Consider the following 26,124-nt stretch of genomic DNA (forward strand, 5'->3'; position numbering starts at 1 on the left):
CACTACAGCACAAGTCAATATAATCTGCGCTGCTCTGGGGTGTGAAAAAGCCCCCTCCCCCCAAGTGACACAAGTTTCGCGTCTCCACACCAGGCTATGTCGGCAGGAGACGCTCTCCCACTGACAGCTTCTATTGCTCCGAGGTAGAGTAATTATGCCGACAGGAGGTATAGCTGTTCTGATGTAGCGCTGTAGTGGGGACTTGCCCTAAGACACCAAGGTAAGTTAGTTGCCCAATGTCTGTGAGTTAAAGAGTCCTGAGTCCCAGTATCACGCTCTCACTAATACACAGTACTCCATCCCATTCTGTTAAGCAGTTTCCTATCAAGTTAAAGTGTAAGTGTAAGATGCAGTCAGTGAACAGAAAATCTACCATACAAGCAACGTGACTGAACTTTACTTTGCTATTGAGCATTTAGATTTGTTCCAGTTCTTCTCTAACTCCCCTGTACAAAAATCCAGAGCTCTTTGGTTTAGTTTTGCAAACTCCTTGCAGTTAATCTATTGTGCTTGTGGAGTTCACATCCTCAACCAATACTTCATTGTGCTCTTGCAGCAATTGCTATATAAACCCTTTTGAGCTGGTGTAGCCAATCAGATCTGCAGGAGAAAGGCTCCCCCCAGCACAGCATGCCAACTTTGCAGTGGCATAAAAATTCCACTCATAAAACACATTTATTCTTATAAAAAGAATATTTCTGAGTTGCAAATAGCCTATGAAAAATTTTTCTACATTGAAATCTACGCATTTATTAGTTATAATGTTGTATTGAGGCAACATCATAGTTCTCATGTTGTTTACTTTTTAAATTGTAACTCATATATTTGCTGCAAAGTAAAGGACTAGTTCTCAGCGTGACTAGACTGCCAGAAATACCTTACATTTTAAGATTCAGCAACAAAAAAGTGCACAAATTAATCTTACACTTTCCCCACTGTAAGTTTTGTTTTTCCCCATCCTCCCTTGCATTACAAAACTAAAAGAATTTTCCTGAAACTTCCAAAAATATATTCCCCTCTGCGATGAGACTAAACATGGATGTACGTTCGGTTACTAAGAAAATATCTTAAGTTCCATTATAAATTGCATTTTCACACGTTTATAATTCCTGATGTAACCTAGGTTGTCTGGTAGTGACTGTAATAATAAATTTTTGTTTTAATAAAAAATAAAGAAGTCAGTATGACAAGTTTAGCCAGGTAGTAGTTGATGGTTTTTGAAAACTGTCTTATCACATTCGCTGCAGAGCCATTATTTGCAGTGACAGTGTTGTGACTGTAGGCCTCCAGCTGGCATGAACCATTTACATTTTTTGCTTATACTGATGGGTGCATGCAGGAATACTAAATGAATGAAATGAAAAAGGAAACTGAAAAAGTCTCTGCTATGAGTGTCAGGGCAAACTGAATTTAATTTATCTGAGTTCATGCAGGTTTCTATTTCTATGTTTTAAGCCATTTTAACTACCATAGTAGTGGGAATTTTAAAATGAAGTTAATGCAATAAAGAGACTGGACTCCTGTAAAAAATATAAATATGACATCCATACGTGAAAGGTATATGTGACAAAGTGGGACTGTTCTTAATGTTTTCTCTAAATATTGTGGGGGTGCCTCAGTTTCCCCCATGCAGTTCTTAAGTATCTAGGTGGTGGGATAAAAGGTGTATGATTGTTGCAGCACCCTAGAGGGCAGGTGTGTGCAGGGGTCTGGACACAGAGAATGGCCAACACCCTGTTTCCTGGCAACCGATGGCCTGGCCTGCCCTTCCCCCCTGCAAGGTGAGAGCTAAAGGGTTGGAGAACAAAGGAATCAGGTGACCTCCTGGCCTGGGAAAGGACAAAGCCCAGAGGAGAAGGGGCTGGAGGGGGTTTCAGGTTGGGGCTGGCTGGGGACATGGAGTGAAGTGCAGGTGTGGTTGTCTGGCTCACTGCACCCCAGAATGAACCCAGCTGAGGGGTCCTGTTCTCTGTACCTACAAAGAAGAAAAGGGGTACTTGTGGCACCTTAGAGACTAACAAATTTATTAGAGCATAAGCTTCCGTGAGCTAGAGCTCACTTCATCGGATGCATTTGGTGGAAAAAAATGTTATAATTCTTGACGTCTGATTTGTGTCCATTTATTCTTTTACGTAGAGACTGTCCAGTTTGATCAATGTACATGGCAGAGGGGCATTGCTGGCATGATGGCATCTATCACATTGGTAGATGTGCTGGTGAACGAGCCTCTGATAGTGTGGCTGATGTGATTAAGCCCTATGATGGTGATGTGATTAAGCCCTTGCAACAAAGCCTGTTGCCAACTCTGTCCACATATCTGTTCAGGGGACACCATCATGGGCCTAATCACATCAGCCACATTGTAACATTCAAAAACCAGTAGGAGAACACTTCAGTCTCTCCCGTCACTCAATTACAGACCTGAGGGTGGCTATCCTTCAACAAAAAAACTTCAAAAACAGACTCCAACGAGAGACTGCTGAATTGGAATTAATTTGCAAACTGGATACAATTAACTTAGGCTCGAATAGAGACTGGGAATGGATGAGTCATTACACAAAGTAAAACTAATTCCCCATGTTATTTCTCCCCCCCCCCCCACTGTTCCTCAGATGTTCTTGTTAACTGCTGGAAATAGCCTACCTTGCTTGTCACCATGAAAGGTTCCCCCCCCCCCCCCCCCCCGGCTGCTGGTGATGGCTTATCTTAAGTCATCACTTTCCTTACAGTGTGTATGATAAAACCCATTGTTTCATGTTCTCTGTGTGTGTATATAAATCTCCCCACTGTATTTTCCACCAAATGCATCCGATGAAGTGAGCTGTAGCTCACAAAAGCTTACGCTCAAATAAATTTGTTAGTCTCTAAGGTGACACAAATACTCCTTTTCTTTTTGTGAATACAGACTAACACGGCTGCTACTCTGAAACCTGTACCTACAAGCTCGGTTTTAGACCATGTTCCTGTCATCTAATAAACCTCTGTTTTACTGGCTGACTAAGAATCATAGAATATCAGGGTTAGACGTCTGACTGCGGAATTGGGGTGCAGGACCCTCTGGCTTCTCCAGGACCTCCCCTGGGCGGATTCACTGTGGGAAGTGCATGGAGGGGCAGAGGATGCTGAATGCTCCAAGGTCAGACCCAGGAAGGTGTGAGCTGTGTGTCCTGAAGACAGTCTGCTCAGAGGGAGGAGACTTCCCCAGAGTCCTGACTGGCTTCGTAGGGAGCAGTTCCAGAGCTTTGCCTGGGCAGGCCGTGACTGTATGTGGATCTAAAAACATCATATTTTGATACTCTGGACAGAAATTATAAAATAAAGGATGCCTGTATTCCAGAAAGATACAGACATGGCCCTTATTGATTTTGCTGCAAACCAGAAGCAAAAATCTGACCAGGTTAATGAAGAATACACAAAACTGACAATTTAGATAGGAATTAGCCCTCTGGAGCATGGGAATCCACAACACAAACTGATAGCGATAACCTTCCTTTCCTTCTACAGGGAGTGCTTGGTAGTCCCTCTTACAAGGCCACAAAGGTCTCCATTGCCACAATCTTCTTTAGCAGATCCTGCATCACAGCAATCATCTTTTGTGTGGAGAAAAACTATATGGCTCTCCTTTCAGAATCAGTAAATTATGGTTCTTAAGCAGCAAAAGGTAGATGGCTACCAAGCAATGCAAGGCATCATCCCAAGGAGGAGCCCAGCACCTCCAGCCGAAAAGAACACCTCACCCACACCCCAGGAATCAGACGTTCCTACTCTTAATGGTAAAACACAACCCTCAAGAATAGGGAGCTCTGCCTAGTTAGGTAGCAACACCTATTGGTTAGTGATGAGGAACCTATGACTGGCTTCTAAGGAAGCCCCATTTAACCCTACAACTGGAGAAGGGAAACAGACTTCAAGCCAACAGGGAAATTAAAAGTGTCTGAACTTTGTTTAATTTCTCTAATCAGATTGTCTGCAAGCTACAAGAGACAGCCTTGCCAGATAAATAAACTCACCACTTTTATCAGTAGAACAATAAAGCAGAATGCATCAATGCAAAGTTAGCTTTAAAATGTGTTTAAACTTAGTAATTCACAAGTGTCCTGAGACCAGGTTGGCCCCCTTTGTTTTCACAGATAGGACCCATTTACACAGTTCATTATAACACACTCTTTAATATGAATACTAAATTGATTCTGGATAAAAAAAAGTATTAGCAATGAAAAGGCAGATATGGTTGGACTGATCATAGAATCATAGAATCATAGAATATCAGGGTTGGAAGGGACCCCAGAAGGTCATCTAGTCCAACCCCCTGCTCAAAGCAGGACCAAGTCCCAGTTAAATCATCCCAGCCAGGGCTTTGTCAAGCCTGACCTTAAAAACCTCTAAGGAAGGAGATTCTACCACCTCCCTAGGTAACGCATTCCAGTGTTTCACCACCCTCTTAGTGAAAAAGTTTTTCCTAATATCCAATCTAACCTCCCCCATTGCAACTTGAGACCATTACTCCTCGTTCTGTCATCTGCTACCATTGAGAACAGTCTAGAGCCATCCTCTTTGAAACCCCCTTTCAGGTAGTTGAAAGCAGCTATCAAATCCCCCCTCATTCTTCTCTTCTGCAGACTAAACAATCCCAGCTCCCTCAGCCTCTCCTCATAAGTCATGTGCTCTAGACCCCTAATCATTTTCGTTGCCCTTCGTTGTACTCTTTCCAATTTATCCACATCCTTCCTGTAGTGTGGGGCCCAAAACTGGACACAGTACTCCAGATGAGGCCTCACCAGTGTCGAATAGAGGGGAACGATCACGTCCCTCGATCTGCTCGCTATGCCCCTACTTATACATCCCAAAATGCCATTGGCCTTCTTGGCAACAAGGGCACACTGCTGACTCATATCCAGCTTCTCGTCCACTGTCACCCCTAGGTCCTTTTCCGCAGAACTGCTGCCGAGCCATTCGGTCCCTAGTCTGTAGCGGTGCATTGGATTCTTCCATCCTAAGTGCAGGACCCTGCACTTATCCTTATTGAACCTCATTAGATTTCTTTTGGCCCAATCCTCCAATTTGTCTAGGTCCTTCTGTATCCTATCCCTCCCCTCCAGCGTATCTACCACTCCTCCCAGTTTAGTATCATCCGCAAATTTGCTGAGAGTGCAATCCACACCATCCTCCAGATCATTTATGATTAGCGGGTTCAAATGTATGGCAATCCTGCTATTAACTAGCACCATTTTTTCCTCCATGCTCAGTGAAAGATAGGAATGCACAACAGTTAGCGCTTCCCATACTTGTACTCTGACACTTCTACATGCTTAACATGACAGACTGCACACTTTCCCCAGAGGAGAGTAGGCAGTTCACTGAAAGCTTGTGCAGCAGTTGTGAACACTGCACGAGTCCGTTATGAGAAAGGATGGATAGTTATCACTAAGGCAGCAAGTGTCATGGAGGTCACGGATTCTGTGACTTTCCATGACCAACGCAGTGGCTGGCCAGCAGCAGTAGTTTGAGGGTGTGGGAGGGGGCTCAGGGCTAGGGGACAGGGGTTTGGAGGGTGCAGGGGGGCACGCTTACCTGGAGTGGAGGGGCCCCCCTGAAGCTCCTAGGTGAGGGTGTGGGGGGTCTCCACGCCGCATGCTGCCCACACCCGCAGCTCCTATTAGCTGCAGTTCCTGGCCAATGGGAGCTGCGGCAGCTGGAGCTTGTGGCTGGAGCAGCGGAGGAGCCCCTGCCCTGGCCCCTGCCTCCACCGCCTAGGAGCTGCAGGGATGCGGAGCCAGGTAGGAAGCCCCTGCCAGCCCCGCCAACCCTCCCTCCCCCAGCACCAGCGGCGGTCCCCACTCCCTGCCCAAGTTTTAGTCAGGGTGGGTATTTTTAGTAAAAGTCATGGACAGGTCGTGGGTCCATGAATTTCTATTTACACTGAATGCATCTGATGAAGTGAGCTGTAGCTCACGAAAGCTTATGCTCAAATAAATTTGTTAATCTCTAAGGTGCCACAAATCCTCCTTTTCTGTTTACAGCTCGTGACCTGTCCATGACTTTTACTAAAAATATGCATGACTAAAACGTAGCCTTAGTTATCACCAGTCCTCAAAAGGCACTATATTAGCCGAGAGGGGTCTTGGCAAGGACATGAATAAGTAAAATATTCCAAGACTGTTCATTTTAGCAATGTTTGCATTTAGTCAAATCACACACTGAGATGAAAGGGAAATCACTGCCTGCCAAAAATACAGGAGGTAAAATAAATGACCACCCTTATCTATGTTTATTCTGCCTGTGAACCTTTCAAGTGCACAATAGGAACTGGGGCTAAATCATTCATTAAAAACAAGAGTGGTGAAGTTTAACGCACCCTCTCTCTCTTTTGCCTCTCTACTCCACGTATTCACCACTGGCTTCCATCTTTGCCAGTCTCTTAGTTTCCTCCCATATCATTTTGAGAACTTTCAGTTCTGTTTCTATTGTGCATTTCCGTGGTCTATCTTGTTGCCTCTTGACCTGGAGGTTCCAGTCTAATGCCCGTCTTATGTTATTCGGGCCTTTCCTTCATGTATGTCCTAGCCATCTCTATTTTTGTTCTGTAATTTTTTTCCTGGTCATCTGATATTGAAGAATTGTCTAAAAACTGTTTATGAAAGCCTGGAATTAAGGTAGTAAGGTCTTAATAAGAGAGGGTTACTCACCTTGTGGACTAACTGAGGTTCTTCAACATGTGTTTCCCCATGGGTGCTCCACAGTAGTTCCTTCTGTGCTGTATCTACAGTGGAGCACCTATGGAGACATCACTCGAAGAAGAAGAGAGGGTTACTCAACTGGTGTGTTAACTGAGGTTTTTAGAGATGTGTCCCCCCATGGGACTCCACTGTAGGTAAAGCGGAGAAGGAACTACAGTGGAGCACCCATGGGGACATCACTCGAAGAAGTCATCTCCAAGTTTCAGTGCCACAGAGTAAGACTGATGTTACAATAGTGTTGAATACTCTAAGTTTAGTTTGGAGGACAAGATTTCTGTTTTCTTCAGCTTTAGAGTTACAAAAGGCATGGCTGGCTTTCACTGTTCTGGCTTTAATGCTTTCACTGGTTCCATCTGTGGTACTTACAGTGTTGCCAATGACACGTGAAACATCAGACCTCTTCTACATCAGCCCCAGGGACTGTGCCTTGACATGGCTGAAAGGCTTGAGTCTGCCCATAATCCTGAGAGCTATCTTGATAGGAGCATAACTCCTGATAGGGCCACTCATGCCAGACAGGTTGATGAATAGGACCAGACTAAAGGGAGTCCAGTGGGCTTCCTGGTGGAGGGTTAGGAGTGGGCTCACAACCTGCTCCTGTTTTTTTATTTATTTATTTTTAAGTCTTTATGGAAACCTACACTATTGTTCAATAAACTCAATCCAACTTGACTCAACAGACCCAGAAGAGAGAAGATGCAAAGTGGCCAAACCCACAAGGAAGCTACTCTGCTGATGATGTTCTATACCAATTCATTTGTAATTGTAACGACCACCGTAAGTCAGACTAGAATTTCCTGAACACTTTTTTTGGGGGTGGGGTTGGGGGGGGGTTACAGACATGATAAAACTCAGAATGTGCGCTCCTGTGGTCAGAGCAAAGGCTCCTGGGTCTTAGTCCTGACTGTGTGTAATCTTGGGGAAGTGAGTCTCTTACCTGCAAAACACGGATAATGCCATACACTTGGCTTGACATATGGCTAGGAGACTTCATCACATCCTGGCAGACAGCTACCTGGACCTCTGTTATACATACTTTTGTCACCTCCCTGTCTGGACAGCAGCAATGCAATATACTTGGGCAACAAACCTTCAGCTCTTAATTAACTCCAACTAGTACAAAATACTGAAGTGCATCTCCTCAGCAACACAGGCTAACATGAGCACATCAGACCTGTCCTCTGCTCTCTAAATTGGCTTTCCTTAGAATATCATATCAAGTTCAGGGACTTGGTTGTTATCCTCAAGGCACTCAATGGCCTGGGCATAGTACAAAAATCACTCAACCCTCTTGGAGGACAACAAGATAGACAATTCCACTCCTCAGGCACAATGGGACTTTTTACAAGGGCAAAGATTGTGCAGAAGACAGAGCTTTCCCAGGGCTGGTCTGAAACGGCAGAACACGGTCCAACAGGAACTAAGGGCCATCACAAATCTCAGCACCTACCACTCCAAGTGCAAGCTGAACTTCTTCGACCTGCTTCTCTAACAAACACACAAAAAACCCTACCACAACCATACCAAACAACACATTGTAGTGCACACAAAACTTTCCCGTGTGAAGTGGAAAAGTGAAAGAACAAACCACTGCTGGAAGGGATTTAGATAGAACAGTAATGAGGGAAGGATCAGAATCTGTATAAAACAGAACAAAATAGAATGGAAATTTGCTTAATGTTTGGTGTAGTGCTTTGAGATCCTTGAACGGAAGCCATTACAGAAGGACAAAGTACTATAACTCCTCCCAGGAAACTCAACATTCAACATCATCATCCAAACTGAAATCTCCAATTAAAGTTACCATGCACTTTATTAATTAAAACATTTGTGAAGTTTAATATAAATGGGCAAAGGCTGTACCCGGCTGCAAAGTATGTAAACATCACTGTGGAGTAATATATAGGGCTGTGCCCAGCCAACTGGTTAGTGATCAAATCTAGTAGTTCTTTACCTTCTTGGGTTCATGACCTCAACTTTCTTGGATTCCACCACAATAAGTCTTTATGAAAAGAATCTTTTGCAGACAAAAACTGATTGTGGTGTTTGGGTCATCTGAAGATACAGTGGGAGGTTTTGGGGGCTAGATGAGGTGCTCTCTGCTAGAAGTGGAGCAGATGTTGAGCAGGAGGGCTTGACACAAGAATGCCGGGGGTTGCTGGTGCTGGGTGGTGCTCTTCTCTCCCTCCTCCCCACACTCACCCAACATTCAGATATGATGCCTCACTGCTCCAAAAACCTGAAACTCAGAAGTGTGTGGGCAGGGACTGAGAAAGTGTAGGGCTGTTACTGGATTTGGGGACAGGAATGTTTGGAGCAGAGCAAGAGAGGCCCTGAAGAATGTATGCAGAAGTTAATTTTTGTATTGCTTACAAGATAGCACAAACATATGAGTGTTGGTTTGGGAAACTGCTTTTGTCTGGACATCTTGCATCTGTCCAGAGTGGAGCTGGCTGTACCTTTAAGATTCTAGCATTCAAATGGCTCTTTGTACAAGCAATTAGAACTTAATCCTGCCCACGGTGCATCTGGGCGTACATCAATGTGCATCTTGCAAAGTATGTGTGCAAACAAAACTGGTTTAAAAACATGGTTTAAAAACCATGAAATACAGGAAGATAAGGCTGATTATTAAGGGCTTGATCCTGCTCTTAAAGGCAACAGTGAACAAAAATCCCTAAGATGAGGGCTCCCAGTGCATTCGGAAGAGGAATTCTGTATGTCCTTGATTCATGGCATCTATCATGTTAACCATTTAATCTGATCCACATAAACTCTACAATGCTCTACATATCGATGTAAAGGAACCTGGTTGTTAGCTTTGAATACAGCAAACCACAAAGGTTATTACAGGTCAGAATTCTAGACTAACAACAGTTCCCACAGTCTATTCCAATCACATTTCCCACATGACACTGAAATATATCAATATAAAAACCAAAATTTTCAAAAGACTAGTGGAGCTATAATTAGACTATATCAATTAATGAACCTTAATTACAGTGTATTCCTAAATAGATACTTTAGTTTTCAAGGGTGACATATTTAGGTTTAATACTTCAGTTCTAGTCATGCAAGGACAGCTAGCTTTTTCAGTAGGCGTATGCCATGCAGATGTACTTTAGCTTACTAAAAACACCACTGCAAGTGCAACCTTGGTAGATTCTTCCTCTGTGTCCTCCATTGCAAAGCTGTTTTGAGGTGGAAGGCCATGCAGATTGTCGAGTGACCCAGTTAACTCTTGTTGTGAAGCTCCCCCAGGGAGAACCGTCTGCTGTTGTCCTAATTTATTCCATTAATCACAGCCCAATACAAATCGCATTAACTATAGCAGGCCAGTATTAGTTATAGAACCCAGTCTACAAGAATCATATTATGGTTAGCTGCTTTCCACATCCCCTTATTAAATGGCAAAGGCCACAAAACATGTATTTGCAGCTAGTGGGTATCCTTTTGAGAAAAGGGCAACTGACAGGCCAGCGTCACATTTTAATGATGTACGACTGAGGAATTGCATGGCTCAGGCCCCAGAGAAGTCCACTCCTGTAGTCTGATATCCTGCTGGGCAAGACTTACTAGCAAAATGTAACACTCCAGCTAAAATAGACTTAAGTCCAGTGATTATTTTAATATAACCACTAATTTAACCTCGATCCAAGCTAGAAAATACCTAGATTTGTTTTACATGAAACTCAGATAAAAAAGTAAAACTATTCCCCCTTTAATGGATTTAGAGGGCTATAACTCCTCCTGTCAATTCCACATGACAAAAACAATGCGACACAGAGAGGGAGAAGGAGATATTCCAGATGCCATGATGTTTATTTTTCAGCACGTATTTGTCACGTCATTTCAGAGTTCTATGCTCCTCCAAGTCAGCTCTGCCATGCTCCACCATGTGGAACTGACAAAAGGTGAGAGAGCACTATGGAATAGCTTGCTAATTTCACAAAAAAGAAAAGGAGTACTCGTGGCACCTTAGAGACTAACACATTTATTTGACCCATAAGATTTCGTGAGCTACAGCTCACTTAGCTCACGAAAGCTTATGCTCAAATAAATCTGTTAGTCTCTAAGGTGCCACAAGTACTCCTTTCTTTTTTGCGAATACAGACTAACATGGCTGCTACTCTGAAACTTGCTAATTTCAGTTTCCATTATTAAAAAAAGAAGTCTGACAAGTCTAATGTGAAATTTAGGGGCTATTCTGCAGTATTTTTAACTTAAACTAAACACTGTCCAATTTAAATCTACGTACTTTTTAAAAATAAGCAGCATACATGGTACACATATACCTACTTCAGCTACGGAATGAGACAGAGAGGGAGGTATGGAGTGTACTATTGTGCTCCCAGTTCCTATGAACCCACCTCAAAAAACCACCACACAATTCTGTACTCTCTTCTCAGGTCTGGAGTAACGGGGGATATGGCAGGTAAGGCCTGAGGTGTTCTGGCAGAGCTTGAGACAAAGCTTGCACACTACCCAGATTACACTATGCTCAGCTTTATCTGGTACAAGACATGCTTCACTAGCACAAATCCTAAATTCACTCACAAATTATTTGTGGTAGGATGAACAAGACACTAGCTAACCACTGCTGAACAGAGATTTTGAGATATTAAAAATTTACTGACAAATATTAACAGTGCTGCCAGATCTTTACTGAGTGTTTTAAAGATTAAAATCTTTTTGCAGTTTAGTAGGTATATAGCAGAGTCCCTGTGGGCACACTGCAGTAAACCAAATGGAAGAAATAAGAGCAGCTATGCTGCAGGGCTTAAGGAACTAAATCGAAAACTAAGTTATACAACTTACATTCTCTATTTAAGAATGGGATTTAAATAGAAGTTAGTTTTTAGTGGAAAGGGGATTCAAACAGGGATTTTCCATGTATTCTAGGAGGCTGAAACAGCCGCATAGCTTCTACACGTTTAAGCTATAGACGACAATTTGTGTAGCATGAATAATCATAGCCTAAAATATTAGCCTTATATGCCAGAGTATCTACTGAAGTAACTCAATCAGCATGAGCATCCGCCGCACATTAGAAACTCAGCTCAACTGTGACAGTTACAACTACATTAGATTTTCAAAAAAACTAAGAATGGCCCAAACTATGCAACACAAAAGCACCACTAGCCAATACACATTGTCCATGTGCAGTTCAGGTTTAATGAAACAATGTTTTCTCATCATTACTGTTGTCTAACAGTGTACCCAGAACACAATCAGGAAGGAAGTCATGAAAACAGAGTGGAGATGAAGAAAAAACATTATGTAATTATTCTTTTTTTTCCCCCCCAGCAGGGGTATTCTGTACTTGCATTTTGACAAAAACCATACAATCCAGTGGTTTCATCATAACTTCTATAGAGATGGAAGGCATTATGTCTCATCTGGTCTGAACCAACCTTACTACCAGTAGGGTTAATGCAGAATTGTTCCCTCTGGAATACTTAATTGTTTTGCTTAGTCCGCTTTTATCTCTCCCAAGTGATGGGGTTTTCACACTTTGAGTCTTCTAAATAGGAACATATGAAGTGCCATTCTGGATCTGAACGAAAGTCCATCTTGTCCAGTATCAAAGGCTTCAGAGATAGGTGTGAGAACTCTGCAGTAGGCAGATGGGGGATAATCTGCCCCCCCAGACTAGGTTTCATCCCAACTGCTGATAGACATTGGCTTAAACCCTGAAACATGCAATTTAATATTCCTTCCTAATTTGTTATGACAACTCTGGATAGTCTAATTACCTATGTAAGTGTCCAATCCTTTCTGAACCTTGCTGAGCTCTTGGCCTCAACAACTTCCTGTGGCAATGAGTTACAGTCTAACTATGTGTTGTGTGAAAAGGAATTTCTTTATTGGTTCTCAATTTCCCACCTTTTAATTTCACTCAGTGTCCTCTTGTTCTTGTGTTATGAGAATGGGAGACCAGAAGCTCCCAATCTATCTTTTGTAAACCATCCATTATGTTATACACTTTTATCCGGTCTCCTTTTATTTTTACAACTGTGTATATCAGTTACTGTGTCAATAAGAGTATTGTTCGGTCTAACACATACCTAACAACAAATACCAACGAGTCATGTCAGCTACCTGTTACTTACACTTTTATATAAATGTTTAAGATTTTTCCATCAGGAAAAACTGAAAATGTTAGCAATAGAAGTAAATGGGCAACATTTACAATGTAGTCCAAGTTCCCTGCAGGAAAGCTGTATATTATAAAAAAAGGTTTATATTCAAAAGACCCTAAATGCTACTGAACACTAACTTCTGATTTTGCTAAAGACAAATGTGTCCTACCTTTAGCTTCAACATTTCTGGAATTGTTAACACAAAACTGATTTATGATAAGCTATATGCAAGACTTATTGCTGACAATTTGTTCTATAATTGTCTAGGTCTCTTTTTGACCTAAAGGGACAGAAGAAGTGAGGGTGGGGCCAAAGGAGAGAGAGATGGTATACTAAAGACCAAAAGATTCAGGTTTTTACTATATTCTATAGAAATATATATGCTTGTTTCTCTCTGATAAAAAGTACTAAAGATAAACCTGATTTGCAAAAATTTCTGCTTTCAAGACTTATGACCTACCAAGCTTCTCTGGCTCATCTGGACCTGTTCCAGCAATGCAGCTACTCTCTAGTCCATATGTTGGATCCACCTTCCCAGAGGTTCTTGCTGCCTCCTGCACTTTCTTGACATGGGCTTCAACTAGTTCCAGTGGTACCCTCCTCTCGGACCCGAGAAAATTCCTCTGTTAAAGAATTAATAAAGAGAAAATATTAATGTTAAAGAGAAATATTATGGTGTCTGCACATCACATGTCAAAAATAATCAGTTTTCACAGACCCACATATAAATAAATACAATGACAAGTGAATTTTCAATATGTTCTGAAGTTTCGCCTTATAAGGAAGCTCATTTACTCCCTTAAATGTGGTAGTTAGCAGTAATTAAGAGTTAACGTTTCTTCCAAACTATACAAATGCAATCTAGCACATTTATTCTATCTACAGAAAATAAGATAACCGGTTACTGAGTATGCAGGAACTATTCTATCCAATCACGATTGCGTAACAACCAGGAAAGCAACAAGTTAAAATTAATAGAACCAAATCAAACATCTTTTTTGTACAAGATTCCCAAATAAGCGATTTAAACTCTGTAGCAGTATTTGTTAATGTAATGTACACTTAAACAAATGATGATAAAAAGTAATAATGTGCACTTATACAGTGCTTTACAAACCAATTAATAGTTCACAGTCATAGAAGCGTAGGACTGGAGAGGACCTCAATACGTCATCTAGTCTAGCATTAGTAAAATGCAAACAGATAACCATACTGGTAACTGCTCCCTGATAATTTTATAGATATTTGCTTCTGTTTTCAACTTATGTTAGCTGCCTTTTGAAGGAACACCAAAGATAGCAGCTGATCTTTCTAAAGCTCAGAGGAAGCCAGCAACCAAGCACAAAGTCACACCATGTTAGACAAAATCATAAGGAAAGAGAGCCATGGTGACCCATACCTAAAGCAGCTTTAGCTTGCAGCTGATGCCACCCGAGATCCACCACAGATGCCAAAAAAGCAACAGTGCTCATCACTGGGTTTCCAGACTGGCTGAAAGGTACAGGTTGGTAAGCCAATGGGCCTAAGGATGCATCAGAGTTCTCCAGATAAGGGTCCTCTATGGGAAGTCTCAGAAAGTGGAGATGCATTCATCCTGGGTGCGACCTCCAACGTGCTCAGAGACTTTATTCCAGTCATCTTTGTACATCTCCAGAGCCTGCAACAGAGGAAGAGTTAGAATTGTTTTGCAAATAATGTTACGTATACACAAGGGTTTTTTTTTGTTCTCACCGCCATTCATTCTGGTGACAAACAGAACAGTGAATAAAGAAAGGGGAACTATGTGAAAGGGAGTATATAACATTGATTTTTCATAACACTTGTTTAGACAGTGGAAGGCCTCTCATTTAAACACTGAGTTGAATTTATGGGCTATGGGGACCGGTAAACAGTATAATACTCATCTTTTATTCTGTGCTCCAAACACACAAGTCTGATTCTCTGTTTGCTAATTACCATCTCAATAACTTGGAAGACTTTAAAAAAAAATTGTTTAATTTGTGAGTCAACAAAACCTATTATGAGACTATCTAAACACCACCAACATTTACAACAGACTACGGCAAAGGGGAGTGAAAGAAATGGAAGTTATGTTAATATTTCCGAAGAAGAATCCTATCTCACATTAAAGGGACATCATAAACTTGAAACCTCATTAATTAAAACAAAATTAAGTAGTTCATGTACTCCTACCACTTTTGGTTTGACAAGTCTTATTTTCTTAACTTTAAAAGCGTTTCCCTTTCCTTGTTGCTGTGTGAAAGACTAACACAAACAGGGGAAACTGATCGACTATACAGGAGAATAGAGAGTGTTGCTTACAACAAACATATTTGTTTCATGGTTCCCTTTTCCCTCCCAGACCTACACCCTCCATTGAAATTTCTCCTCATGTTCTCTCTCATGATATGCTAAACTTATAAGCCATTTGGGGTAGGGTCTATCTTATTTCATGTGTGTATGGTGCTAGCACAACGGGGCCTGGCTACTACTAATTGGTGTTTACTACAATGTAAACAATTGACTGTATACTGTATATTGAGTGTTGTCAGCTGCACAAAGCAAAACATGCAAATATGAGAAAATGTTCTTTCCCCCATAATCTTAGTTACAATCCACTAAAAAAAGGTAGGTAAAAGTTTTCAAACAGGAGTTTGATTTTTAAATTGATAGCATCCTTGGAAGCTTAGAGAAGGATACCAGTGATACAACCATGAAATGAGCTATACAGATAAGTCCTAATTTTTCTCAACAGCCTAGAAGTCAGTCTACAGAAGCATTCTTGATCACTGGCAACTAGATAGAATCCATGAGTTGTAAAGTGAGGATCCTGGTGTAGCAGAAGCAACAGATTGTCAATGTGACTATATTTACAGAGCACCATCTAATAGACTATAAATGGTAAGGAAAATCCTGCGTTCAGGAGGGAAGTATTAGACTGTAGTGTAGAGAGATTATTAGATCCCTTAACTAACCTTTGATAAAATCAGAGGTATTTGAACCACATTAAATAAGTCTACTTTGTGGACAAGATCTCCTGCATCTGAAGTGATTTATCGGAATCCCAAGTGATGGGGACTAAACACGGACCACTGACAAACCAACTTTCCCAGTACCTTGGTCCAGTTATACAACAGCAAATCCTTGAAGAAGTGGAGGAAATTCAAATGATGACATGAGATTCGGATTCCCGCCAGTTGGGGATAGCCAAAAAGACAAAAAGTTTCTGGGCAAAATGAAATTGCCTTCCTTTACAGAAAAGTCAGCTATCTACCTTATAGCATTCTATGATCTTGATCAGTACATAAGATGTTGATCACCAAATTTAGAGAAGCTGGGGAACAGCCTTCTCCCAACTACACCTGCCTTTGCCAATATCCAACACTCTTCCCAACTGGGTGTTTAACCATAAGAACGGCCACACTGGGTCAGACCAAAGGTCTAACCCCAGGATATGGTATAGAAACAGCACTTGCTGCTCGGATGGAAAATTTCCTCCTAGCCACCACATGCACAAAACCAAGATCCATACTAAGATTCCTGGGTCATCTCTCATCAGCTTTCAACACAGCTGATTATGAGATGCTGCAGGACCACCTTAACTTTGCAGTGGTGAGCGCTAATATTACGAGTTGTTCAGATCCTTCCTCTGAGTGATCTCACTGATCCCTCACTTTCATATCTAGAACGCTTAACTGTGGAGTACTACAAGACTCTGTCCTCTATTCCATCACATTGAATGCATATTTAAAATCACTACGGAAGGCCGTGAGAAAGTACAGCCTCACTTATCAACCGCATACAGATGTCACCCAGCTCTACCTATTCTCCTCCCAGAACGTCTCAAGTCCCTAAATAGTGGGTCAGCATCTGAATGAAAAGCACCGTGAGAAGATAAACCCAGACATGATGGAAACAATGCTAGTGGAAGACGGAAGTATTCTAAAGATCCAGTCAAATCTGTCACCAATCTGAAATGAGGGATCTGTCCTCCATTCATCAAAATAGTTTGCAGCCTATGGATCTTCCTAATTCCTTTCTTTCACTGCTACTGGATTCACAAATAGTGGTATCTACCATAGAATTATAGGATATTAGGTTGGAAGAGACTTCAGGAGATCATCTAGTCCAATCCCCTGCTCAAGCAGGACCAAAACCAACTAAATCATCCCAGCCAAGGCTTTGTCAAGCTTGGCCTTAAAACTAAGGAATGGAGATTCCCACACACCTCCTAGGTAACCCATTCCAGTGCTTCACCACCCCTCCTAGTGAAATAATGTTTCCCAATATCCAACCTAGACCTCCCCCACTGCAACTTGAGACCATTGCTTCTTGTTCTGTCATCTTCCACCACTGAGAACAGCCAAGTTCCATCCTCTTTGGAACCCCCCCTTCAGGTAGTTAAAGGCTGCTATCAAATCCCGCCTCATCTTCTCTTCTGCAGACTAAATAACCCCAGTTCCCTCAGCCTCTCCTTATAAGTCATGTGCCCCAGCCCCCTATCATTTCGTTGCCCTCCACTGGGTTTCTCCAATTTGTCCACATCCCTTCTGTAGGGGGGAGACCAAAACTGGACACAATATTCCAGGTGTGATTTCACCAGTGGCAAATAGAGGGGAATAATCACTTCCCTCAATCTGCTAGCAATGCTCCTACTAATACAGCCCAATATGCCATTGGCTTTCTTGGCAACAAGGGCAAACTGCTGATTCATATCCAGCTTCTCGTCCACTGTAATCCCCAGGTCCTTTTCTGCTGCTTAGCCAGTCAGTTCCCAGCCTGTAACGGTGCATGGGATTCTTCTTTCTCAAGTGCAGGACTCTGCACTTGTCCTTGTTGAACCTCATCAGATTTCTTTTGGCCCAATCCTTCAATTTGTCTAGGTCACTTTGGACCCTATCCCTACCCTCCAGCGTATCTACTCTCCACACAGCTTAGTGTCATCTGCAAATTTGCTGAGGGTGCAATTCATCCATCATACAGATCACTGATAAAGATGTTTGAACAAACCAGTCCCAGGAACAGACCATCTTCTTCCATATATTACAGGCCACAAGTCAACAATTTACCCAAATGGGTATCAATTTAGGCACAGTATTCCAATCCTTTTGTAACCTCCACGATGGATTACTGAAATATCTGTACCTGGAAACAAATAGTGCCTTGAAAAAAGCTTCAACTAGTTCTAAATGCAGTAACCTGTTTTCCAAACAGGTAGATGCAAGCCCTTCATCTTATCCTGTGGATATTATACTCCTCATGAACTTATCACAAGTGTTTATTTAAGGTTCTTCTTAGAGCCCTCATAGAATGGGCTCAGACTACCTCAGCAGTGACCACTCTTTACATCCATGACTTCCCATGACAGTTGCATTACTCAAAAGACTGGATGCACCCATTACAAAGTTGAAAGTCTAGAGCAGGAGAAATCAGCAGCCTAGCGGCTTTTAAACTGCCTTCCATAAGACATTCAAACTATCAGAAATTTCCTCACCTTCATGACAACATGCAAGATTTCCTGGTTTACATTCCCCCCGGATACAAGATTTACACAACCTTTCTGCACATGGAGGGAAAAGGAGAGACCCAAAAGGTAGATCAGCTTTAAGTAGACTACCTGACTTACCGATTTCCACAAGGTACTTTGATAGCATGGGGATGGGTGCATCAAATGTTTAGATATAATATTCTCTTGTGAGAGCTTGAAGACACCCAAGTGCAAAAACTAAAGAGATACTGGAAGTGTGAACAGAGGTGTCAAGCACTAAATGGACCAGAGACCAAACCACCACTTTCACCCTCTGAGACAGTTACTCCAATTTAGGACTAAGGGGAGGGAAGCTTGTACAAGTGTTGAATATGCTGTAACTTGTCCTGTGGGTAAAGAGGACATCAGTCTCCAGGACTATAAATAGCACATTTTACTAGCACTATACATATACTTTTTTAAATTCAAGAAGTCTAGAATGAATTGCTTTCCAGATTGGAGTCCTGCCCTCATAAGCCTGGAAGGAAGTGTATTTGCAGCTGCAAGAGCCTCAGCTGTAATTGTTTTCATCAAAGCCATGGTCATATTCTGTCTCAAGACACTTTGGGATGTCAAGAATGTAGAGGGTCAGCCAGGGAAAATACAAGCTGAGGAGCACTTTGGAAGATGTGAAAAGAGACTAGCCAGATGGATAGCTGAGCTGAAAATTGAAATGTTATAGATTCGTTGTGCATTGACCAACTTGAAGAAATACACCCACACCAGGTGGCCTAAGGTCTTGTTTTGTATGATTATTTATAAACGCTTTAGTTTTGCCTTGTTGAAACTTTTGAATCAGTTTATTTTGCAGTTTAAAACTAATGTAGTAAAGAGACCTCCAGAATGACCTCAGTCCACTCCTGTACCCTCCACTCAAAGTGTAGGAAGCAGGATTAGGTGGGCAAATGCCACACAAACAAAATTCCTATTTAATACTTCAGAGAAGAGCAAATGTTCTGTCACTATAACTTAAGAAGCCAGAAGGGGAAGGGCAACATGAATTATGGAAATGTCCAAGACCATAAACTAGGCAATCAGTACCGAAAGCTAAGGTTCTTTTTAAAGATACCATGGAAAGGAGGAGAAATAAATCCAGGAAATCAGAGATTCTATTTGGTCATCTGGTCCATACTACAGGCACCAATGCAGGGTTCTTTTATGGTATTGTTCTCCTGTTCTTTGTCCTGTCCAATTTTAAATGTCTCAAGCAATGGGACTTCTGTTACTTTCTTTGGAAAACATTTCCACAGTTTAGAAGATCTCAGCATCAAGCAGAATTGCCTTATATTCAGGCTATAGATTTCTTTCCCTAATTTCATCTAATTACTGCTGGCTATACCCCCCTTTTATCACATTAGAAAGCTAGGTTGGCTGTATTTTTAATACAATTCAGTAATTTCTACTTCATTGCTTATTATTTTTCTGACAGGTTTCAGAGTAGCAGCCGTGTTAGTCTGTATCCGCAAAAAGAAAAGGAGTACTTGTGGCACCTTAGAGACTAACAGATTTATTTGAGCATAAGCTTTCATGAGCTACAGCTCACTTCATCGGATGCACCTGATGAAGTGAGCTGTAGCTCACGAAAGCTTATGTTCAAATCAATTTGTAAGTCTCTAAGGTGCCACAAGTACTCCTTTTCTTATTATTTTTCTGTTAAACTAATGTTTAACTTTCCACAACACGTGCCCTTATTATGAACTGCTGAAAATGCTCCTGTAGCAATGTAAGGCATACAGCGCTACACTGAGATACAAGTGAAAAAATGGCAAATGAGGATGCTAGGAGAGAAGCAGATTTTTCTTCCTCCAGTTATTCAGTCTATAGATAGTAGGGCAATAATTATCTTGGATAAGACTACTTCTTTGGAACTTTACTGCACATATTTGCCCAAAGCTACCCTGAGGATTTAATTGGATGGAGTTGGCTTGTTGTAGCAGGATCACTTAAGCTTGAACTGATATCCTCTCTTTACTGTTTTATTTATAGGCTAAAAACCAAAAGACTGAACAAATACCATGGGCTCAGGACTCATTCCTTGTTTAATAAGCATTTGCTGAATTTGGGGGTGATATTTATTTGGATTATTCCACTGGGATATTTTCTTGCCATTTTTGGACACCATAAGAGTATTGCACCTTTTTACTATAAATCAACGGATCATGGCTGGATCACTATCCTTTCCAAATAGTTTTAACCAAGCAAACAACTTTATTTACTGCAGTGAGGTATTGCAATGTTGGATATGCAATCCAGATTTTGTTTTTGCTCACAAGTCATTCTATTTTTCTTCCATTCCAGTAGAGCTATAACATTCTGTGCTAGTGAAGTTATTAACTAACAGTATGGAAATTGTCAATAGAATGTTGGTTGAAAATTACTCCACCAGCATGTTTAATCCAAAGTAATAACTGTGTTGAATTATAATTAAACAAATTAACTATAGCATAAATTTTATATGTCAAGGTTGATAAGGAAATATTTCTATTATTTATGATGAGGTATTAGTCTTATGTTTATACAGTATATGCCCAGTATCAACTGCTACTTAGCTATTCTTGCTCTGTAAACCCTGTTTATTATATTGTACTATATAAATAATTACCTGAGGCACAGGCCATGTTTATCTGTAACATGAGATACACGTAACATGAGATGCTGAATACACTTCCAGTTCTTTGAAGACTATCTTAGTAAATTTTGCTTATTCATATAGGTGTGGTGGATATTAAATTAAGAGTCAGAGTATGAAGTGCTGTTGAAATTAAGAGTCCATGGTTTTCCTTATGATCTCAGAACTTGGTAGTGGGGTTTCTGACAAGTGGTGACATGGCTAAAAAACCCAGACAAATCACCCAATAATACTCTGTTTGCATGGCAGAGTAGTAAAATTCTGTAAAATATAAAACTTCTATATTTGGCTAGTAGTATTAGTACAGGCAAGTTCAGAAAATGGTAGTGTTGGATTATTGTACTGATAAACTATCGTAAAATGGGAATAAATAAAAGGTATGAGCACCGTTACACTAGACCAGGGGTGGCCAATCAGTGGCTCTGGAGCCACATGCGGCTCTTCAGAAGTTAATATGTGGCTCCTTGTATAGGCACCGACTCCGGGGCTTGAGCTACAGGCACCAACTTTCCAATGTGCCAGGATGCTCACCGCTCAACCCCTGACTCTGCCACAGGCCCTGCCCCCACTCCACCCCTTCCCACCCCTCCCCTGAGCCTGCTGTGCCCTCGCTCCTCCTCCTTCCTCTCAGAGCCTCCTGCACGCCACGAAACAGCTGATCAGGAGGTGTGGGGAGGGAGGGAGAGGCGCTGATCGGCAGTGCTGCTGGTGGGCAGGAGGCATTGGGAACGGAGGAGGCTGATGCGGGGGCTGCTGATGTATTACTGTGGCTCTTTGGCAATGTACATTGGTAAATTCTGTCTCCTTCTCAGGCTCAGGTTGGCCTCTCCTGCATTAGAGACGCACACAAGGATGATGATACTACAGAAATAGTTTCAAAACTGACAGCTCCTCTAGGCCAAGACCATTGTACTTTTTGTTTTTCTCTGTTCCCTATAAAGACTTTCCCTGTTTTGCTCACTTTCCATTCCTCTACCCCAAATGGCAACCACCTAGTTGCTCTTGTGTTGCATTAACACATAGTATAGCTGACGTGTCCATCTTCCTCTATTGCCAAGCACTGTTGGTTCTTCGTTGCAAGTCAGTTTTAAGAAGTGTAGTGGTAGTTTTTTTTTTTTTTAAACGAGGCCCCTAAATTACATAATTATAGTACACAAGGCTACAACTATGAATAATGGGATGGTATTAAGGAAAGGAGAACCTTCTCTATAGGCAGTGGAAAAGATTCTTAGGGGAAACAGTGGGAGCTCTATTACTGAAGACTTAAACCTAGACTGGACAAACCACTAGGAAATAAGAAAAATCCTGCCCTGAGGCACAGGAGAAAGCCTGGGACCCTCTTTTTTATTATATTTTTACATAGCACCTAACACAGTGAGACTGTGGCTACGTGACTGGGGCTCATTAGCACTATCACAATGGAAAGCATAACAGATAATCCAAGTGTTAATATGTGATTCAACAGTTCCAGTTCGAGTCAGTTTTGGGACACAGACCTGACAGAGTTTGCAAAAACAGAACATATTTTTGACTTTATTCATAAAGAGTCGACTTAACCCTGCCTTCCTGCACTCATTCCCTTAAGCTATTTCCAGAAGTCTAACAGAGCACATTAAAATACAGTTCTGTGGTCTAGAGCAGGGCTTCTCAGGACAAATTTTTTGTAATGATTTTTTTCCAAATCATTGTAATGTATTTATTGCTAGCTAGTAAGTCTGCTGTGAAAAGTGATATTAACCAACATACAAGTATCACTTTTCACAGCAGACTTACTCAGCCCTGGCAAGCCTGGGGACAAATTAAGCCTTGAATTGGGGGGCGGGGTGGAGAGGAAGGGGGGGACGGGGCCAGGGATGATGGGGGTAGGGCAGGGGGCTGGAGCCTGAAGCCCCATGGCCAGGGCCTGAAGCCATGCAGATGTGCAGCCGGAGCCTGGGGCTGGAGCCCAAAGCCCCACAGCCAGAGCCTGCTGCCCTGCCACCCCAGGATTGAAGCCCAAAGCTTGAGCCCTACTGCCCCTGGAGAGGTGGGGAACTCACCAGCTGCCTGCTCCTCCAGAGCCCAACCCCTGGGCTGGTGGCCCCAACAACCAACACCAAGGTGGTGCATCCAGGAGCAACAGGGAAAGGGAGGGGCCACTACTTTACCCCTTCCCCCCAAAATCAACGTCCAGGAGGCTGTGGCCACAAGAAAAGCCCCTGGTGGCTGCATGTAGCCACAGTGACCGCATTTGAGGAATGCTGGTCTAGAGTCTCAATACACGTTAACTGCACTATGGTTTACTTATACAATTACATGACTAGGTGGCTTCCTCTTAACTTGCTTCCCCTATTAATAGTGATGAAGATGAAAAGTTAGTCAACATGTAACAGAATCATCTGTATTCCAGGAACAGATATGCTTCAAAAAGGAATGTTAGCAGTTTCCTGTAACACCTTGTGGCATAGCTGGGGAGCTGTGAACACTATCAGAACTTCACAGCATTCACCTTACTTGCAAATATATACACAACACCACTCCAAGGGCATTTCTTTCATAGTGTAAAACCACGTTTTCAACTATCTGTTTGCCTCAAGAACTCACTGCATTGTAAGATACACTCAGGCACATAATAGGATTCTGGGGCTGCAGATACAGGAATCACATATTACTGTTAGTTAAAGCAAATTTTATATAAAGATATTCTTATGAATTCAGAAACGGCAGCACCACGATCCATAGTTCTAAATTGCATGGGATCTCTCAACTGTCTTATGCCATTTCACATAAGTGACTCTTTTTAAGAAGCTACATCCAATTTTAAACTCAATTATTTGAGGCAGTTAACAAGCATGTGGACAAGGGGGATCCAGTGAATATAGTGTACTTTCAGAAAGTGATTTTCAGAATGTCTTTGACAAGATGGAGCTAGGCTGTTCTCAGTGGTGGCAGATGACAGAACAAGGAGCAATGGTCTCAAGTGCCAGTGGGGAAGGCATAGGTTGGGTATTAGGAAAAACTATTTCACTAGGAGGGTGGTGAAGCACTGGACTGGGAGGTCGTGGAATCTCCAGCCTTAGAGGTTTTTAAGGCCTGGCTTAACATAGCATTGGCTGGGATGTTTTAGGTTGGGGTTGGTCCTGCTTTGAGCAGGAGGTTGGACTAGATGACCTCCTGAGGTCTCTTCCAACCCTAATCTTCTATGATTCTAAGATCTCTCACCAAAGGCTCTAATGCAAAGTAATCTGTCATGGGATAAGAGGGAAGATCCTCTCATTGATCGGTAACTATTGTTTAAAAGATAGGAAACAAAGGGTAGGAATAAATGGTCAGTTTTCAGCATGGAGAGAGGTAAATAGTGGTGCCCCCCCTCGGATCTGTAGTGGGACCAGTCCTATTTAACATATTCATAAATGATCTGGAAAAAGGGGTAATTAGTGAGATGGTAAAATTTGCAGAGGATACAAAACTAAAGATAATTAAATCCAAAGCAGATTGCTAAGAGCTACAAAGGGATCTCACAAAACTGCGTGAGTGGGCAACAAAATGGCAGCTGAAATTCAATGCTGATAAATACAAAGTAATGCACCCTGGAAAACATAATTCCAACTATACATATAAAATGATAGGGTCTGAATTAGCTGTTACCACTCAAGAAAGATCTTGGAGTCATTGTGGATAGTTCTCTGAAAACATCCACTCAATGTGCAGTGGCAGTCAAAAAAGCAAACAGAATGTTGGGAATCATTAAGAAAGGGACCGATAAGACAGAAAATATATTGCTTCTATATAAATCTATGGTACACCCACACTTCGAATACTACGTGCAGTTCTGGTTGCCCCATCTCAAAAAAGACCATATTAGAACTGGACAAAGCACAGAGAAGGGCAACAAAATGATTAGGGGTATAGAACAGCTTCCATATGAGGAGAGATTAATAAGACAGGGACTTTTCACCTTGGAAAAGAGTCAACTAAAGGGGGATACAATGGAGGTCTGTAAAATCATGACCATGTGGAGAAAGTAAATAAGGAGTGTTATTTAGTCTCTCATATAACACAAGAACTAGGGGTCACTCAATAAAATTAATGGTCAGCAGGTTTAAAACAAATAAAAGGAAGTATTTCTTCACAGAATGCACAGTCAAACTGTGAAATACTTTGCCAGAAGATGTTGTGATGGCGAAGACTATAACAGGATTAAAAAAGAAACAGATAAATTCATGGAGGACAGGTCCAGGATGGGCAGGGATGATGTCCCTAGCCTCTGTTTGCCAGAAGCTGGGAATGGGCGACAGGGATTGATCACTTGATGATTACTTATTCTGTTAATTCCCTCTAGGGTACCTAGCATTGGCTACTGTCGGAAAACAGGATACTGGGCTAGATGGACCTTTAGGTCTGACTCAATATGGCCATTCTTATGTTCTTATCAACAAAGAGAAATTACTTACCTGTACAGTAACTGGAATTATTCAAGATGTATTATCCAGTTGTGTATTCCACTCAAAGTGCACATGTGCTCATGTGCCAGGATCAGACATTTTTGCTAGCAATGTCTGGTCCATGCATGCGCCACAAACACCTTCATGCCAAGAGTACAAAGAGTAAAGCTGGACTAAATAGCACTCCAGCTCTCCCTCTATCGCAAAGCCCTGGCATGTAATAGGACTTCTAAGCAGAGAGAAAGGAGGGCAGGTTGTCGAATACACATATGGACTAAACATTTCAAAGAACACTAGTTACTGTACAGGTAAGATACTGCAAATGATTGTTCCTATGTTGACTATTTGAAATGAGTCCCAAACAGTGACCTGAATAAGGAGATGGGAGCTTAGAGTCTTACCCAAATAGAGTGTGACGGATTGTTCTACTGAAAGAAGCATCCACTCTGGATGCCTCTGCCACAGCACAGGGTTTAGCAAGCTATGTATGGAACCCCAGGTGGCAGCTTGTCAAGTGTCAATAACGGTTTTTTTTTTTTTTTTTTTGTTTTTTTTTTTTTTTTAAGATAGAGTTCAAACCTCCAGAGTTCTGGTGGAATGGGCCTAATATGATGGAACCTCATGGAATAGGTCAAAAGAGATCCACTTTTAAACATGCCTTCCT

General features: G+C 41.8%; 1 protein-coding gene across 1 annotated transcript in view; it reads right to left on the reverse strand.

Moving 5' to 3' along the window:
- Positions 1 to 26,124, reverse strand: part of SMARCC1 (SWI/SNF related, matrix associated, actin dependent regulator of chromatin subfamily c member 1) — a 188,956-nt gene that overhangs the window by 68,807 nt on the left and 94,025 nt on the right. Inside the window, 4 exon segments of the mRNA XM_038389503.2 lie at positions 13,341 to 13,476; positions 13,478 to 13,503; positions 14,280 to 14,465; positions 14,468 to 14,537. Of these exon segments, the coding sequence (XP_038245431.2) occupies positions 13,341 to 13,476; positions 13,478 to 13,503; positions 14,280 to 14,465; positions 14,468 to 14,537 (418 nt within the window).

Source organism: Dermochelys coriacea, chromosome 2 (genome assembly GCF_009764565.3).
Source record: "Dermochelys coriacea isolate rDerCor1 chromosome 2, rDerCor1.pri.v4, whole genome shotgun sequence".
NCBI classification, from domain to species: domain Eukaryota; kingdom Metazoa; phylum Chordata; order Testudines; family Dermochelyidae; genus Dermochelys; species Dermochelys coriacea.